We start from the raw sequence: 19,292 nt of genomic DNA on the forward strand, positions 1-19,292 counted from the left end.
TTCAGACCAGCTACGGCCCGAGTGTCCCCATGTAGGAGCCTGGGGGCCCCTCAACAGGAAATCCAGCAGTCCCCAAAGCCCAAGCTGGCCAGAATTTCCCACTGGACAAGGGGCCGTGAATTTGTGGGGTTTCTCTCTTATAGTTGGAAGGAAGCTGTCAGGAAATGATTAAGGACAGCCACCCACTACCATCCTCAGAGGGGTCCTGGGAAGCATAGTTGAATGCAGGAGGGAGGGCACAGGCTTGGTTTTTAGGATAAAAAAATCACACTGATACTCTGTGCTCAGGAATCACTGAAGGTAGAAAGTGAGGGGCTAGCCAAAATGCAAGGGTAGAGGAAAGAGAAAAAAAATCAAACTCTGATTCTCAAAGTTTTAAAGAAAAAGCTATTACTCAGCAAGAAAAAGAAATAAATCACTGATATATGCAATGATATGGATGAATCTCAAAAACACTATGCTAACTAAAAGATACCAGACACACACAATGTAATACTTGATGATTCCATTTATATGAAGTTCTTTATAAAAAAAAGGCAAAATTATTCTATAGTGACAGCAAATAATTTAACAATTGCCTGTGGCTTGGGGATTGGCTGCAAGGGGCTACAAAGAACTTTTAGAGGTGATAAAAATGTTCTATATCTTGACCGTGGAGGTGGCTACACAGGTGTACACATTTGTCAAAAGTCATTGACCTGTACATTTAACATTGGTGCATTTTATTGTATGTAAATTATACCTCAATTTAAAAAATGCATTCTGAGAAAAAAGAAAAAAGCTAAGCTATCAACACTGAAAAATAAATCCATCACAAAATCTGTAAGAAATGTACACAGAAAACTTAAAACTCTACAGAACATTAGAGAAGATACAAATAAATGCAAAAACGGGAAGACTTAATATCATAAAGATGTTAATTTTTCCCAAATTGATCTATAGACTTAGTACAACTCCAATTAAAATGCTAACAAACATTTTGCATGGAACTTCACAAGTTGACTCTAAATGTATATAACAGAGCAGAGGGCCAAGATTAGGTAAAACATCTCCAAGAAGTTGAGTAAGAAGGAGAGACGTGCTCTACTAGATGTCAAGACTTATGAGAACGGTTTGTGGACAAGTCTCTCTGGTACCAGCACAGATAAAACAAGTGACAATTAAGTAGAAGAAAGTGCCCAAACTTATATATCTATGGATATATCAAACTTTTATATCTGACCAAGTCAACATGACAGATCACTGGGGAAAGGAGAGTTGTTCAACAAATTGGCTATCCACGTGGAAAAAATAAAATAGATCCCCACCTCATACCATACGTAAACCAACCACAAATGGTTACAAACTTAAATGTCAAAAGCAAAACTTTAAAACTATTGGAAGAAAATGTAAATGAATATATATTTCCTACCCCAGCATAGAAAATGACCTAATAAATAAGATACTTAAAGCACTAACCATAGAAGAAAAAACTTATTGATTTGACTATGCGAAAATGAAAACTTCTGTTCAACAAAAACACCTTAAACAAAGTGAAAAGAAAAGCTACAAGCTAGGAAAAGATGTTTGCAACTGACACAACAAAAAAGGGATCAGTATCAAGAATATACTAAAGAACTCTTATGCATCAATTAGAAAAGACAAACAACTCAACAAAATTTGGCAAAGGCATGAACAGGCATTTCAAAAAGAGGAAATACAAATGGCTACTGAACTTATGAAGAGATATTCAACTTCACTAGTAACCAAGGAAATGGAAAGAATACCATGAGTTAACACTTTACACCTACTAGACTGTCAATCTACTACACATGACTGAACCATTTCTTAAATTTTGAGTTTTTCCTCCATTTTTCAGTTATAAACAATGCTGCAGTGAACATCTTTGTGTGCCAAATATTTTCCTGCATTTTCAGTTCTTTTCTTTGTAGTTATTCCCAAAGATGGAATTCCTAAGCTAAAGGGTATGACCAGTTTCATAGCCCTGGATATCAAGTTACTTTATCAAAATTACTTTATCAAAAGGGCTAAGCTGTTACACTCCTATTTGCAGTGAATGGGATCACAAGTGTCCAGAGACCATGGTGACTCGCCCTTAGGATTCTTGTGGGAATGTAAATTGGTACAACCACTTTAGCAAAATTAAACACTTTCTTGTAAAGTTGAACATCCCCACATCCCATGACATAACAATTCCACAGCTAGATATATTCCAAAGAGCAACTTGAGCATCTGTGTACCAGAGGCATGGACAAACGTGCTCACAGCAGAACAGTTTTCTAGCAAATCACTGAAAACAAGCCAAATGACCATATATGGGAGAATGGATAAATAAATGGTGATTTATTCACACAATACATGTATATGACATTTATAATTATAAATAAAAAAGAACTTTTGGGGGGAAAAAGACATCTTGGTGAGAGTAATTTGTGAAGGGGCTTTTTGGGCAGGCCATCCTTTGCCTTTACATAAAAGCAGCATTCTAGAGAAGACCATGGATGGAGACATTAACTTTCTCAGGGTAATGGCACATGTTGTGAGGCTGGGCACAGGGTAATGGATTCAAAGCACCCCTGGCAGATCCAACAGCCACAGGAGGGAATGTACTACACAAAGCATAATTATCACATTCACTAAAAATTGGAGAAACATTAAGCTTCCATAGGAAATGAAATTTTCCCAAAACACTTAGTGCCACAAAAAAGACTCATGACAGGGGCCAGCCTGGTGGTGTAGTGGTTGAGTTTGCATGCTCTGCTTTGGCAGCCTGGGGTTTGCAGGTTCAGATCCTGGGTGTAGACCTACACATCACTTATCAAGCCATACTATGGCAGCATTCCATATGCAAAGTGGAGGAGGATTGGCACAGTTATTAGCTCAGGGCCAATCTTCCTCACCAAAAAGAAAAAAAAGACTGATGACATAACTTAATTTGAAAAAATTTATAGTACAGAGTCCTAGGAGATTGACGTTAACATTATGGCAGAGTGAGTTGTTCCCTTTGTCTCTCCCCTCTAAGTTATAACTAAACAGACATTCATCAACCAACAGAGGATTCCCTACACAGCACAACAGGATGCCAGAGAGATCCATGCTGTACATCTGAGAGTGGGTGGACTGGATCCCCAGGAAGCACTGGAACTATGTGAGTGGACCCCTCCTTTTCCCTGGCAGGAGCTATCCAGGTCGTGGATCCTCAGACAGCAACCAGCAGGACTGTAAGTGGAGGCAGGGGCAACCCATCCCACACACGTGAACGCTTTTGGAGTGCTAGTCCAGCCTGCAGAAGCACCCACCTACAGAATCAGCCCAGCAGGTGGGAACACTCCCCAGTGAGCAATGGCAACTCAGCCCCTGCGAAGGTGTCCCATCCACCAAGTGCAGCAGCTCAGCCGAACCACCTGCAAGCACAGTGCCAGCCTGAATGAAAGAAAGTGCCCCTCTCACCTAGCAAAGCAGCTTGGCCAGTCCCCTGCCGAGTGCAGCAGCATTGCCTGCACAAGAGCAATGGGCCTGCTAGCACAGAGGCCCTGCCTGCATGCGTGCAACCTGCTCACTGAATGCTGAGGCCCTGCCCACATGAGCACAACCTGCTGAGCAGCTATGGCCAATCTTCACAAATGCAGAGTGGCTCTACCAGCACAACTACCAGCAGATGAGGTGGGATCAGAAAACACAGCTCCTGCCCCAACCCCCAGTGGTGGCAGGTGGAATCTGTGACCTGATACTATCACAAATGTGCTGGCAGAGGATTAATTCTTCAAACACCATGAAGAACTACAGTAACACTTCACAGCCAAAGGAAAATGACAAGTCTCCAGAAACCAATCCTGAAGTTACAGAAGATTACAATCTAAATGACAGAAAACTCAAAATAGTTGTCATAAAGAAACTCAATGAGTTACAAGAAAACTCAGAATGACAGTTTAATGAGCTCAGGAACAAAATTAATGAGCAGAAGGAATACTTGACCAAAGAGATTGAAACTCTTTAAAAACTATGCAGAAATTCTGGATATGAAGAACACAACTAAAGATAGAAATATAGAAGTGCTTCAGGTGGAGAAGGAGAGAGAACTAAGATTTTTAAAAAAGGAAGAAATTCTTCAAGAAATATTTGACTCAATTAGGAAAAGCAACATAAGGATTATAAGTATTCCAGAGGGAGAAGAGAGGGAGAAAGAAGCAGACAGCTTGTTCAAAGAAATAATAGATGAGAACTTCCCACACCTGGGGAAGCAAATGGACTTACAAATACCTGAAGCCAATAGAACTCCTAATTATATCAATGCAAAAAGACCTTGTCCAAGGCATATAATATTAAAATTGGCAAAAACCAATGACAAAGAAAAAATATTAAGGGCAGCCAGGCAGAAGAAAATAACCTACTAAGGAACCACTATCAGGCTTTCAGCAGATTTGTCACCAGAAACCTTACAGGCTAGGAGAGAATGGAATGATATAATATTCAAAATACTGAAAGACAAAAACTTTCAACCAAGAATACACTATCCAGTGAAACTATCCTTCAGATATGTTGAAAAAATAAAAGCTTTCCCTGATAAACAAAAGCTGAGGGAATTCATTGCCACTAGACCTGCCTTACAAGAAATGAAGAAGGAAGGCCTGCCACCTGAAAGAAAAAGGCGAAGGTTGACAAAGCTTTGAGCAAGGAGACAAATAGACAGCCAAATCAGAAAATTGCAGCTCTCTATCAGAACAGGTTAGCAAACACTTACTTATAACATAAAAGATAAAGGGAAGGAAAGCATCAAAAATAACTATAAACAATTTAATCACAGACTCACAACACAAAAAAGACTTATTTGTGACAACAATACTCATGAGAGGAAGAGGAAAGTGATGGAACCTGCTTAGGCTAATCAAGATAAGGGGCTATCAGAAAATAGACTATGTCATCTACAAGATCTTTTATACAAACTTCATGGTAACCACCAAACAAAAAATCAGAGCATAGCCACAAATCATAAATAAAGAAAAAACTGAGAAAACTATCACAGAAAACAAACAAACTGAAATGGAGGTCAGGAATACCAGGGAAAAGAAACAATGGAAATGTAGAACAACCAGAAAACAAGAAATAAAATGGCACTATTAAGCCCTCATATATCAATAATCACTCTAAATGTAAACAGCTCAAATTCTCCAAAGGACACAGAGTGGCCAGATGGATTAAAAAAAAAGATCCAATAATATTCTGCCTCCAGGAGACACATCTCAGCTCTAATGACAAATACAGACTCAGCATGAAGGGATGGAAGATGATACTCCAAGTAAACGGCAACCAAAAGAAAGCAAGTGTAGTTATATCAGACAAAGCAGACTTCAAGATAAAAATGACAATGAGAGACAAAGAGGGGCAGTATATAATGATAAATGGGGCATTCCACCAAGAGGACATATCACTTATGAATATATATGCACCTAACACAGGAACACCAAGGTATATAAAGCAGCTATTAACAGACCTAACAGGAGAAAGTGACAGCAACACAATAATAGTAGGAGACCTCAACACCCCACTTACATCAATGGATAGATCATTCAGACAGAAAGTCAACAAAGAAACAGTGGCCTTAAATGAAACACTAGACTAGATGGACTTAATAGATACGTATAGAACATTCCATCCAAAAACAGTAGGATATACATTCTTCTCAAATGCACATGGAACATTCTCAAAGATAGGCCATATGTTGGGAAACAAGGCAAGCCTCAACAAATTTAAAAAGATTGAAATCATATCAAGCATCTTTTCTGACCACAATCCTATGAAACTAGACAACAACTACAAGAAAAAACCTGGGAAAGTCACAAATATGTGGAGATTAAACAAGATGCTGCTGAACAACCATCAGATCAATGAAGAAATCAAAGGAGAAATTTAAAAAAATACCTGGAGAAAAAGGAAAATGAAAATACAACATACCAACTCTTATCGGATGCAGCAAAAGCAGTACTAAGAGGGAAATTTATAGCAATACAGGCCTACCACAACAAACAAGAAAAATCTCAAATAATAATCTTAAACTACACCTAACAGAACTAGAAAAAGAAGAACAAACAAATCCCAAAGTCAGCAGAAGGAGAGAAATAATAAAAATTAGAGCAGAAATAAATGAAATAGAGACTAAAAAAAAAAAAAAACAACAATAGAAAGGATCAATGAAACTAAGAGCTGGTTCTTTGAGAACATAGACAAAATTGACAAACACTTAGCCAGACTCACTAACCAAAAAAGAGAGAAGTCTCAAATGAATGAAATTAAAAATAAAAGAGGAGAAATTACAATGGATACCACAGAAATACAAAGGATTATAAGAGAATACTATGAAAAGCTATATGCCAACAAATTGGATAATCTAGAAGAAATGGATAAATTCTTAGACTCATACAACCTCCCAAAACTGAACCAAGAAGAAACAGAGAATCTGAATAGACCAATCACAAGTAAAGAGATTGAAACAGTAATCAAAAACCTCCCAAAAAATAAAAGTCCAGGACCAGATGGCTTCTCAGGAAAATTCTACCAAACATTCAAAGAAGATTTAATACCTAACCCTCTCAAGCTATTCCAAAAAACTGAAGAAGATAAAACACTTCCTAGCTCATTCTTTGAGGCCAACATCATCCTCACACCAAAACCAGACAAGGACAACACAAAGAAGGAAAATTAAAGGCCAATATTGCTGATGAACATAGATACAAAATCCTCAACAAAATATTAGCAAATTGAATACTGCAATACATTTAAAGGATCATACACCATAATCAAGTGGAATTCATACCAGGGACACAGGGATGGTTCAACATCTGCAAATAAATCAATGTGATACACCACATTAACAAAATGAGGAACAAAAATCACATGATAATCTCAATAGATGCAGAGAAAACATTTGACAAGATCCAACATTCATTTATGACAAAAAATATCAATAAAATGGGTAAAGAAGGAAAGTACTTCAGCATAATAAAGGCCATATATGAAAAACCCACAGCCAACGTTATACTTAAGGGTGAAAAACTGAAAGCCATCCTTCTGAGAACAGAAACAAGACAAGGGTGTCCACTGTCACCATTCCCATTCAACATAGTACTGGAGGTTTGAGCTGGAGCAATTAGGTAAGAAAAAGAAATAACAGGTATCCAAATTGGAAAGGAAGAAGTAAAACTCTCACTGTTTGTGGACCACATGATTCTGTATATAGAAAACCCTAAAATTCCACCAGAAAACTATTAGAAATAATCAATAACTACAGCAAAATTTCAGGGTACAAAATCAACTTACAAAAATCAGTTGCATTTCTATACACTAATAATGAACTAGCAGAAAGTGAAGTCAAGAATACAATCCCATTTACAATCGCAACAAAAAGAATAAAATATCTAGGAATAAATTTAACCAAGGCAGTGAAAGACCTATACACTGAAAACTATAAAATATTATTGAGGGCCGGCCCTGTGGCTTGGTGGTTAAGTGCGCGCGCTGCAATGCTGGTGGCCCGGGTTCGGATCCCGGGTGCGCATCGAGGCACCACTTCTCCGTCCATCCTGAGGCCGAGTCCCACATACAGCAACTAGAAGGATGTGCAGCTATGACATACAACTATCTACTGGGGCTTTGGGGGGAAAAAATAAAATAAATAAAATCTTTAAAAAAAAAATATTATTGAGAGAAATCAAAGAAGACATAAAGAAATGGAAAAATATTTTATGCTCATGGATTGGAAGAATAAACACGATTAAAATGTCCATATTACCTAAAGCAATCTACAGAATCAATGCAATCCCAATCAAATCTCAAACACATTCTTCACGGAAACAGAACAAAGAATCCTAAAATTTACATGGAACAACAAAAGACCCCGAATAGCCAGAGCAATCCTGAGAAAAAAGAACAAAGCTGGAAGCATCACAATCCCTGACTTCAAAATACACTACAAAGCTATAATAATTAAAACAGCATGGTGCTGGCACAAAAACAGATGCACAGATCAATGGAACAGAACTGAAAGCCCAGAAATAAAACCACACGTTTATGGATAGCTAATTTTCGACAAAGGAGCCAGAAACGTATAACGGAGAAAGGAAAATCTCTTCAATAAATGGTGTTGGGAAAACTGGACAGCCACAGGCAAAAGAATGAAAGTAGACCATTACGTTACACCATATACAAAAATTAACTCAAAATGGATTAAAGACTTGAATGTAAGACCAGAAACCATCAAACTTCTAGAAGAAAACATAAGCAGTATGTTCTTCAATATAGGTCTTAGCAGTATCTTTTCGAATACCATGTCTACTCAGGCAAGGGAAACAAAAGAAAAAATAAACAAATGGGACTACATCAGACTAACAAGCTTCTCCAAGGCAAAGGAACAAAATGAAAAGATAACCCACCAACTGGGAGAAAATATTTGCAAATCATATATCTGACAAGAGGTTAATTTCCAAAATATATAAAGAACTTACACAACTCGACAACAAAAAAACAAACAACCTCAACGAAAAATTGGCAGAGGATATGAGCAGACATTTTTCCAAAGGAGATATACAGACAGCCAACAGGCACACAAAAAGATGTTCAACATCAACATCACATCAACATCCTTAATAATTATTAAGGAAATGCAAATCAAAACTACAATGAGACATCATCTTACACTCATCAGAATGTCTATAATTAACAAGACAAAAAATAACAAATGTAGGAGAAGATGTGGAGAAAAGGGAACCCTTGTACACTGCTGGTGGGGATGCAAACTGGTGCAGCCAATATGGAAAACAGTATGGAAACTTCTCAAAAAATTAAAAATAGAAATATTGGGGCTGGCCCTGTGGCTTAGTGGTTAAGTTCGGCTCACTCTGTTTCAGCTGCCTGGGTTTGGTTCCCAGGTGCAGACCTACACCACTCATCAGTGGCCATGCTGTGGTGGCAATCCACATACAAAATAGAGAAAGATTGGCACAGATGTAGGCTCATGGCGAATCTTCCTCAAGCAAAAATAGGATTGGCAACAGACATTAGCTCAGGGAGAATCTTCCTCAGCAAAAAAAAAGAAAAAGAAATACTGTACTATCAAGCTATCCTACTTCTAGGTGTTTATCCAAAGAAAATGAAATCAACAATACAAAGAGATTTATGCACCTCTATGTTCATTGCAGCATTATTCACAATAGCCAAGACGTGGAAGCAACCCAAGTGCCCATCAACTGATGAATGGATAAAGAAGATGTGGTATATATATACATTGGAATACTACTCAGCCATAAAGAAAGACAAACTTGTCCCATTTGAAACAACATGGATGATCTTGAGGTATTATTTTAAGTGAAATAAGCCAGACAGAGAAGGACAAACACCATGTGACTTCACTCATATGTGGAATATAAACAAACACATGGATAAGGAGAACAGATTAGTGGTTACCAGAGTGGAAGGGGGTGGGGAGGTGGGTGAAGGGGATAAAGGGTTACATATGTATGGTGACAGATAAGAACTACGCTATTAGTGGTGAGCATGATGCAGACTATAGAGAAACTCATATATAATAATGTACACCTGAAATTACAGTGTTATAAACCAATATTACCTCAATTAAAAAAACAGTGCATAATACAAAACTGTATTTGTGGTACGGTGCCAATTATGCATGAAAATATACACTGGGAACTCTTTGCTCACATAAATTTCGTTAAAAAACATTTTTATTATTTCTGTATTACACAGTTACAAATCTCATATAGAATAAATAGAAAATAAAGATGAAGGATGACAAAAGAGCAGTCCCGCTACTCAGACCACCAAGGCTAAAAATTTGATCTCATCTATAGGACTTTTTCATTGCCTATATGTGACTTTATGTGTATACACACTTGTATGCATATGGAACATCCTATATGTATATTTTATAACTCAATTTTAATTCAGTTAACAATATATCATAGATGTCTCCTCACAAGAATAAAAGTCCTTTGCAATATCATATTAAGTGGTTCCATAATATTCCCCTGTGTGGCTGTAACATTATTTATTTAAACAATTTCCTGTTGTTAGAAATTTTGGTTCTTTTTCTTTTTAGTCTTTTCCCTTTCCTTTTTTCTTTCTCTCTTCTTTTTTTTTTGTTGTTGTTGCTTTCATACACGAGGCTGTAATACCATTTGCATAACTAATTTCCTGCTGTTCGAAATTTAGATAGTTGCTCCACATTTTTTGTCTGTTTTAAACAACACTGTAATGAACATCTGCATATTTGACAGTTTGCTTCCTTAGGAAGACAAGTATATTCTTTATACTGGATATAAAATGGACATGGGCATATTAATTTAGTTGGCATTGCAATGTCAGCTGTTTCAAGTGGTCAGTGTGCATTTGAAACATGTGGGCTGATGCGGGGGTTGAGCTTACCTGGTCAGTCCTGCTGACCACCCGTCATTCACAGAGCAACTCGGGGCTAACATCGTCTATCAATTTTCAAATGTCCCGTGAGTCTCATGAAGAGATTTGATACTTTTTCTTAGTTAAAAATGACCTAGAAAGAAAACTAACTGCTGGTGTTGGTGATGGGAAGAAAAAGTTGAAGAAAGTGAAGGTTCCTGTCCAGTAAATAACTTTACAAATTACTTTACTCTCTCAATGGGATGACCACAGACCCAGAGAGGTCCTGTATCCGAGCTCTATGAGGACCAGTGCCCTGTCTTTCCTGTCCACTGCTGTATACTTAGTGGCATGAAGTAGACACTCAATAATGAATGAATGAACAAATTCTTCAGGAAAGTCAAGGACTTACTATTGCTTACAAAAATGATTAGGAGGAAATACATTAAAATTTTAACATGATCTCTGCTTGGTGCAATTACTATGTTGTTGTCTTGTAGGTAAGTTTCTGTGACTTTAAATAAAATACTGTGAAAGACTGTCTCTCTTGTATTCACAGAAAAGCCACTAAAATACATATACAACATTCTAAAAACAAATGGACTGATTTTTATCAGCTCCTTCCAATATTGTAGCTGACTGATGGCTTCATATACGCACCAGATAGAATTCCTGTAAAGCCGTGGTTCTTAACCTTGGCTGCACATTTGAATCACCTGGAGAGTTGATCCACACCATCAGAAAGGTCGATCTCATTGAGCTGGGGCCTGAGTATCAGAAATGTTCGAAGCTTCCAAGGTGTTTCTAATGTGTAGCCAGGGTTGAGAACCACGTCAGTAGAGTTTTATAGAGAAGAGTTTGGAGAAAAGAAAGCCCATCAAAACACCAGCCAAGGTGAGTGTAAGGGAGAGGTAATCACTGGATTATTGCAGAAACTTGGACTGGAGTCTTAGGACACAGCCCTGCCAGCAAACTCCTATCCACAAAAGACTCAAGACAGAAAGAATCCTGAAAACAAGTCTCTGACATGAAATTGCAGTTTGACCTTTTGTAAGTCCCTTCCCTTCTTTGAACCTTGGTTTTCTCACCATTAAAATGATGGAGTTGCCCTTCTCTTATAAGTTTCCACTCTCAGACACACCCATAGTTGACTGACATTGGATAAGTCACTTCATCTCCCTAGCTTCCTTATCAATGTGTTAGTGCCATGGAGTTAATTCCAACTCCTAGGACCCTGTATACAGCAGAGTGGAACCCTGCCCAGTCTTTTTTTTTTTTTTTTGTGAGGAAGATCAGCCCTGAGCTAACAACCATGTCAATCCTCCTCTTTTTGCTGAGGAAGACCGGCCCTGAGCTAACATCTATTGCCAATCCTCCTCCTTTTTTTCCCCTTTTTCTCCCCAACGCCCCAGTAGATAGTTGTATGTCATAGTTGGACATCCTTCTAGTTGCTGTATGTGGGACCCCGCCTCAGCATGGCCTGACAAGCGGTGCATCGGTGCGCACCCAGGATCCGAATGCGGGCCGCCAGTAGCAGAGCATGCGCACTTAATCGCTAAGCCACAGGGCCGGCCCCCTGCCCAGTCTTTTTGAACCATCTTCTCACCTTCTGGCGCTGTATCAGACAATGATCCGCTGCTATTCATAGGGTTTTCATGGCCAATTTTTTCTGAAGCCAGGTCCTTCTTCCCAGCCTGTCTTAGTCTGGAAGCTCCACTGAAACCTGTCCACCATGGGTGACCCTGCTGGTATTTGAAATACCAGTGGCATAGCTTTCAGCATCACAGCAACACGCAGCCACCACAGCATGACAACTGACAGACAGGTGATATGGTTCTCTGACCAGGAAATGAACCTGGGCTATGGCAGTGAGAGTGCTGAATCTTAACCACTAGACCACCATCCTTACCAATAATAGCACCTTATCAATAATAGTACCAACCTACCTCACACAGTTATTGCAAGGGTTCACCAAATAGATGTTTATAAAGTGTGGAGCACAAAGCTTGACACACAGCAATCACTGTGAAAATGGCCATTCTAGGCCACTTACCAAATAGCAATTGAAGAAACAGAAGGGCCTGGTGGGTCTGATGCGGATAGCAATATTCCCCTCTTCTCCTGGAGGCAGGATGTTGCCCTCATCATCCACAATCTGGCAGAGAGATCACAGGACAGTATCTGGATGTTTGCAGATCCAGGACATCCAGTCAGCTGAGCCTGGTCCTATTGACCTGGACGTGGGTTTGGCTACCCTATTTGAACCAAGCCTCACCAACAGTTGGGAGAGGCTGCCTACCTGCACATCGTAAGGTGGGGATGCTTTCCCCATGGATCCTGACTTGATTTTCGTGCCTCTTGGATTGGCACAGATTAGAACCTGGAGAGAAACCAGTACCAATAAGGAGGAGACTTATCCCCTTAGCTTCCTTCCTGGTCCATGCCTTTTCTCTCACTCGGCCTTCCAACTCTTTCTCCCTCCCTCTTTCTCCTACCCTCTCTTCCTCACTCCCCTTCCTTCCTTCCTCCTTCCCACTCTTCCTTCCTTCCTGTCTTTACTTCTCTGTTTCTTTCTTCTTTCTTCTTTTACCCTCTTCCTTCCTCCCTTCTTCCCTTCCTTCTTCCCCATCTTCTTTTCTTTCTTCTCTTATTTCCATAATCATCAAACATTTATTGAACACTCTAGTGGGCACTCACACATAAAGAACTTAACATGTCTCCCAAAAGACTCGGCTGCCCAGATGGCATCTGTCTGCCCAGATGGCTGTGGAGAATACTGTTTAAGATCGTGGGCTCTGGCCACAGACAGACACAGCTATCCTGGTGCAGGCAAACACCATCCTCAGCCATGAGAGTTGGTTTGCTGGCCACGGTTTCATTGTGAAATTACTTTCAATTGCCTTTAAACCATAGGAGAAGAAAAGCTGATGGAGTTTTGTTACCAGTTTCTCCCTGTGGGCAAGGCAGTTCCGACAGGTGTCACAGATATGAAGCCAGAAAGGCAGGAGGCTCTGCCGCTGACCGGCTGAGGGCTCAGATGGAGGTGACCTGGGGCAGGGAGCCCGGCCCTGTGGTACTCACTGTCTCAGACTGGCCGTAGCCTTCATGCAGCTCCAGGCCCGTCTGGCTCTTCCACTTCTCCCTCACGTCAGGATTCAGGGCCTCTCCTCCACTCAAACAGTGCCTCAGGCTCTGAAACTGGTACCTTTCTCAGCCAGAAAAACAGGGTCGCCTATGTCAGCATCCCCATCCCCATCCCGCCCTGCAGCACTGCTGCCCAGGTCCAGACACCTAAAGGCACTAGAGAGTAATCTTCCAGGCTGTATAATTTGCTCCAAGAGCCCCATTCTCTGGCTTTACAGGCATGTTCCTCATGGACAGATAATTTTCAAAAAATCCATTCTATCTGAATTTGGAATAAAATCAGAACCTCATATATCAGGTTTTGACATAACATGGTGAATTCTAGGCGAATTGGCCCAAATCATTTAGTTGGAAACAAATGGATTGATAATAGATTTCTTGGGACAACCACCTGGTTGAAAAAGATAAATCAATTAAAAATTTAAAAGATAGAAAGTAGCCCTCTAAGAACCAAAAAAATTCTGATATAGGGGCCAAAAGTTTTCACAGATATTACATATGTTGCAAAACTACCCCTCCATTCAACAAATTATCCAAAGTGTGAAAAATCAGTGATTGCAAATACGTTTTCTACCATTTTTCCCTTTGGATCAAATTTGTTTGACTGTTACTTAGTATTACTGAGTATCTTTTTTTTTTTTTGTTTGTTTATTGCAGTAACATTGGTTTATAACATTGTAAAAATTTCAGGTGTACATCATTGTACTTCTATTTCTGCATGGACTACATCATGTTCACCACCAAAATACTAATTACAACCCATCACCACACACATCTACCGAATTATCCCTTTCACCCTCTTCCCTCCCCCCTTACCCTCTGGTAACCACCAATCCAATCTCTGTCCCTATGTGTTTGTTTATTGTTGTTATTATCTACTACTTAATGAAGGAAATCATACGGTATTTGACCTTCTCCCTCTGACTTATTTCACTTTTGCATTATACTTTCAATGTCCATCCATGTTGTCACAAATGGCTGGATTTAATAAGTTTCTTATGGCTGAGTAGTATTCCATTGTGTATATATACCACAGCTTCTTTATCCATTCGTCCCTTGATGGGCACTTAGGTTGCTTCAAGTCTTGGCTATCGTGAATAAGGCTGCAATGAACACAGGGGTGCATGTACCTTTGCAAATTGGTGTTTTCAAGTTCTTTGGATAAATACCCAACAGTGGAATAGCTGGATCATATGGTAGTTCTATCGTTGATTTTTGAGGAATCTCCATACTGTTTTCCATAGTGGCTGCACCAGTTTGCACTCCCACCAGCAGTGTATGAGAGTTCCTTCTCTCCACAACCTCTCCAACACATGTTGTTTCCTGTCTTGTTAATTATAGACATTCTGACGGGCGTGAGGTGATATCTCATTGTAGTTTTGATTTGCATTTCCTGATAGTTAGTGATTTTGAACATCTTTTCATGTGTCTGTTGGCCATCTGTATATCTTCTTTGGAGAAATGTCTGTTCAGGTCTTTGCCCATTTTTAATTGGGTTGGTAGTTTTTTTGTTGTTGAGATGCATGAGTTCTTTATATATTTTGGAGATTAAGCCCTTATCAGATGTATGGTTTGCAAATATCTTCTCCCAATTGTTAGGTTGTCTTTTCGTTTTGTTGATGGTTTCCTTTGCTGTGCAGAAGATTTTAATTTGATGTAGTCCCATTTGTTTATTTTTTCTATTGTTTCTCTTGCCTGGTCAGATGTGGTGTTTGAAAAGATGTTGCTAAGACTGATGTGGAGAGCGTACTTGCCTATGTTTTCTTCTAAGTTTCACAGTTTCAGGTCTTACATTCAAGTCTTTTATCCATTTGGAGTTAATTTTTGTGTATGGTGTAAGGTAAGGGTCTACTTTCATTTTTTTGCATATGGCTATCCAGTTTTCCCAACACCATTTGTTGAAGAGACTTTCTTTTCCCCATTGTATGTTCTTGGCTCCTTTGTCAAGATTAGCTGTCCATAGATGTGGGTTTATTTCTGGGCTTTGATTCTATTCCATTGATCTGTGTGTCTGTTTTTGTGCCAGTACCATGCTGTTTTGGTTACTATAGCTTTGTAGTATATTTTGAAATCAGGGAGTGTGATACCTCCAGCTTTGTTCTTTTTCTCAGGATTCCTTTAGCTATTCGGGTCTTTTGTTGTTCCAAATAAATTTTAGGATTCTTTGTTCTATTTCTGTGAAAAATGTTGTTGGAACTTTGATAGGGATTGCATTGAATCTATAGATGGCTTTAGGAAGTATGGACATCTTAACTATGTTAATTCTTCCAATCCAAGAGCATGGAATATCTTTCCATTTCTTTGTGTCCTCTTCAATTTCTTTCAGCAATGTTTTATAGTTTTCGGTGTACAGATCTTTCACCTCTTTGGTTAAGTTTATTCCTAGGTATTTTATTCTTTTTGTTGCAATTGTAAATGGGATGGTATTCTTAATTTCTCTTTCTGCTACTTCGTTGTTAGTGTACAGAAAAGCAACTGATTTTTGTATGTTGATTTTGTATCCTGCAACTTTCCCATGATGCGTTTATTACTTCTAAAAGTTTTCTGGTGGATTCTTTAGGGTTTTCTATATATAAAATCATGTCATCTGCAAATAGTGACAGTTTCACTTCTTCCTTTCCAATTTGGATCCCTTTTATTTCTTTCTCTTGCCTGGATTGCTCTGGCTAGGACTTCCAATACTATGTTAAATAGGAGTGGTGACAGTGGCATCCTTGTCTGGTTCCTGTTCTTAGAGGGATAGCTTTCAGTTTTTCACCATTGAGGATGATATTAGCTGTGGGTTTGTCATATATGGTCTTTATTATGTTGAGGTACTTTCCTTCTATACCCATTTTATTCAGAGTTTTTATCATAAATGGATGCTGTATCTTGTCAAATGCTTTCTCTGCATCTATTGAGATGATCATGTGATTTTTATTCTTCATTTTATTAATGTGGTGTATTACGTTGATTGATTTATGAATGTTAAACCATCCCTGCATACCTGGAATAAATCCCACTTGATCATGGTGGATAATCTTTTTAACGTATTGTTGTATGCGAGTTGCTAGTATTTTGTTGAGGGTTTTCAGATCGATGTTCATCAGTGATATTGGCCTGTAATTTTCTTTTTTGTGTTGTCCTTGTCTGGTTTTGGTATCAGGGTAATGTCAGCTTCGTGAGAATGAGTTAGGAGCTTCCCCCTCAATTGTTTGGAAGAGTTTGAGAAGGATAGGTATTAAGTCTTCTTTGAATGTTTGGTAGAATTCACCAGGGAAGCCATCTGGTCCTGGACTTTTATTTTTGGGGAGGTTTTTGATTACTGTTTCGATCTCCTTACTGGTGATTGGTCTATTCAAATTCTCTACTTCTTCTTGATCCAGTTTTGGAAGGTTGTATGATTCTAAGAATTTATCCATTTCTTCCAGATTGTCGAATTGGTTGGCATATAGTTTTTCATAGTATTCTCTTATATTCTTTTGTATTTCTGAGGTGTCTGTTGTAACCTCTCCTCTTTCATTTCTGATTTTACTTATTTGTGCCTTCTCTCTTTTTTTCTTGGTGAGTCTAGCTAAAGGTTTGTCAATTTTGTTTATCTTTTCAAAGAACCAGCTCTTGGTTTCATTAATTTTTTCTATTGTTTTTTGGTCTCTATTTCATTTATTTCTGCTCGGATTTTTATTATTTCCCTTCTTCTACTGATTTTGGGCTTTGTTTGTTCTTTTTCTTTTTCCAGTTCCTTCGGTGCATTGTTAGATTGTTTATTTGAGATTTTCTTGTTTGTTGAGATAGGCCTGTATTGCTATAAACTTCCCTCTTAGAACCGCTTTGCTGTATCCCATAAATTCTGGCATGTCGTATTTTCATTTTCATTTGTCTCCAGGTATTTTTGATTTCTTCTTTGATTTCTTCGTTAACCCAATTGTTGTTCAGTAGCATTTTTGTTTAATCTCCATGTATTTGTGGCTTTTTGATTTTCTTCCTATAGTTGATTTCTAGTTTCATCCCGTTGTGGTCAGAAAAGATGGTTGGTATTATTTCAATCTTCTTAAATTTATGGAGACTTGTTTTGTGGCCTAATATGTGATCAATCCTGGAGAATGTTCCATGTGCATTTGAAAAAGAACGTGTATTCTTCGGTTTTTGGATGGAATGCTCTGTATATATCTACTAGGTCCATCTGTTCTAGTGTGTCGTTAAGGCCAATGTTTCCTTATTGATCTTCTGTTTGGATGATCTATCCGTTGGTGTAAGTGGAGTGTTAAAGTCCCCTACTATTATTGTGTTACTGTCTATTTCTGTTTTTATGTCTGTTAATAATTGCTTTATATATTTAGGTGCACCTACATTGGGTGCGTAGATATTTACAAGTGTTATATCCTCTTGTTGGATTGTTCCCTGATCATTATGTAATGCCCTTCTTTGTCTCGTTTTACTTGTTTTGTTTTAAAGTCTATTTTGTCTGATATGAGTACTGCTACCCCTGCTTTCTTTTCATTGCCATTTGCGTGGAGTATCTTTTTCCATCCCTTCACTTTCAGTTTGTGAGTGTCTTTAGGTCTGAAGTGTGTCTCTTGTATGCAGCATATATATGGGTCTTGTTTTTTTATCCAGTCAGCCACCCTATGCCTTTTAATTGGAGCATTTAGTCCATTGACATTTAAAGTAGCTATTGATAAGTATGTACTTACTGCCATTTTTTAACTTTTTTTTTTTTTTCCTCAGTGTTTTAGTAGTCCTTCTCTGTTCCTTACTTCTTCTATATAGAATTGATGGTCACTTTAGTTTGACCTCTGTCTGAAAGCTGTACTCTTTAACTACCCTCCTCCCTCCTTTTATGTTTTTGATATCATATCCAACTTCTTTTTTGTGCATTTGTGCACAAAATGTTATGTTCTAATCGTGGAAATAGATAATTTTTCCTATTTGTGGTCTTCTCTTTTCCCCTTAAATCAGTCCCTTTAACATTTCTTGTAACACTGGTTTCTTGGTGACAAACTCCTTTAATTTTTGCTTATCTGGGAAAATTTTGATCTCTCCTTCCATTTTGAACGATAACCTTGCTGGGTAGAGTATTCTTGGCTGTAAGTTTTTTCCTTTTAGCACTTTAAATATATCGTGCCATTCTCTTCTAGCCTGTAAGGTTTCTGCTGAGAAGTCAGCTGATAGCCTTATGGAGTTTCCTTTGTATGTAACTTGACATTCTCTTGCGGCTTTTAGGATTCTCTCTTTATCTTTAATTCTGGACATTTTGATTATGATGTGTCTTGGTGTGGGCCTCTTTGGGTTTATCTTGTTTGGGGCTCTCTGTGCCTCCTGTACCTGGATGTCTGTTTCCTTCCTTAGGTTAGGGAACTTTTCATCTATTATTTCTTGAAATAGATTCTCTGCCCCCTTGTCTCGCTCTCTTCTCCTTCCTGGGACACCTATAACACGGATGTTAGTGCGCTTGATGTTGTCCCAGAGGTCCCTTAGACTGTCCTCACTCTTTTTAATTCTTTTCTCTTTTACCTGTTCACCTTGGGTAATTTCTTCTAGTCTTTCTTCCAGCTCACAGATCCGTTCTCTTCTGTATCCTCTACTCTGCTTTTGAGTCCCTCTAATGAATTTTTCATTTCCAGTATTGTATTCTTCATTTCTGATTGGTTCTTTTTTATATCTTCCATTTCTTTGTTGACATTCTCACTGAGTTCATCTATTCTTCTCCCCAGATCAGTTAGCATCCTTAACACTCTTAGTTTGAACTCTCTGTCGGGTAGGTT

General features: G+C 38.6%; 1 protein-coding gene across 1 annotated transcript in view; it reads right to left on the minus strand.

Annotated features, from left to right (window-relative positions):
- LOC101401552 (acyl-CoA synthetase medium chain family member 5) overlaps positions 1 to 19,292 on the minus strand; it is a 37,493-nt gene that overhangs the window by 3,652 nt on the left and 14,549 nt on the right. Inside the window, 3 exon segments of the mRNA XM_087417068.1 lie at positions 12,458 to 12,559; positions 12,704 to 12,784; positions 13,486 to 13,609. Coding sequence (XP_087273194.1) covers positions 12,458 to 12,559; positions 12,704 to 12,784; positions 13,486 to 13,609 — 307 coding nt within the window.

Source organism: Ceratotherium simum, chromosome 26 (genome assembly GCF_057802395.1).
Source record: "Ceratotherium simum simum isolate JZ-2026a chromosome 26, ASM5780239v1, whole genome shotgun sequence".
Lineage (NCBI taxonomy): Eukaryota > Metazoa > Chordata > Mammalia > Perissodactyla > Rhinocerotidae > Ceratotherium > Ceratotherium simum.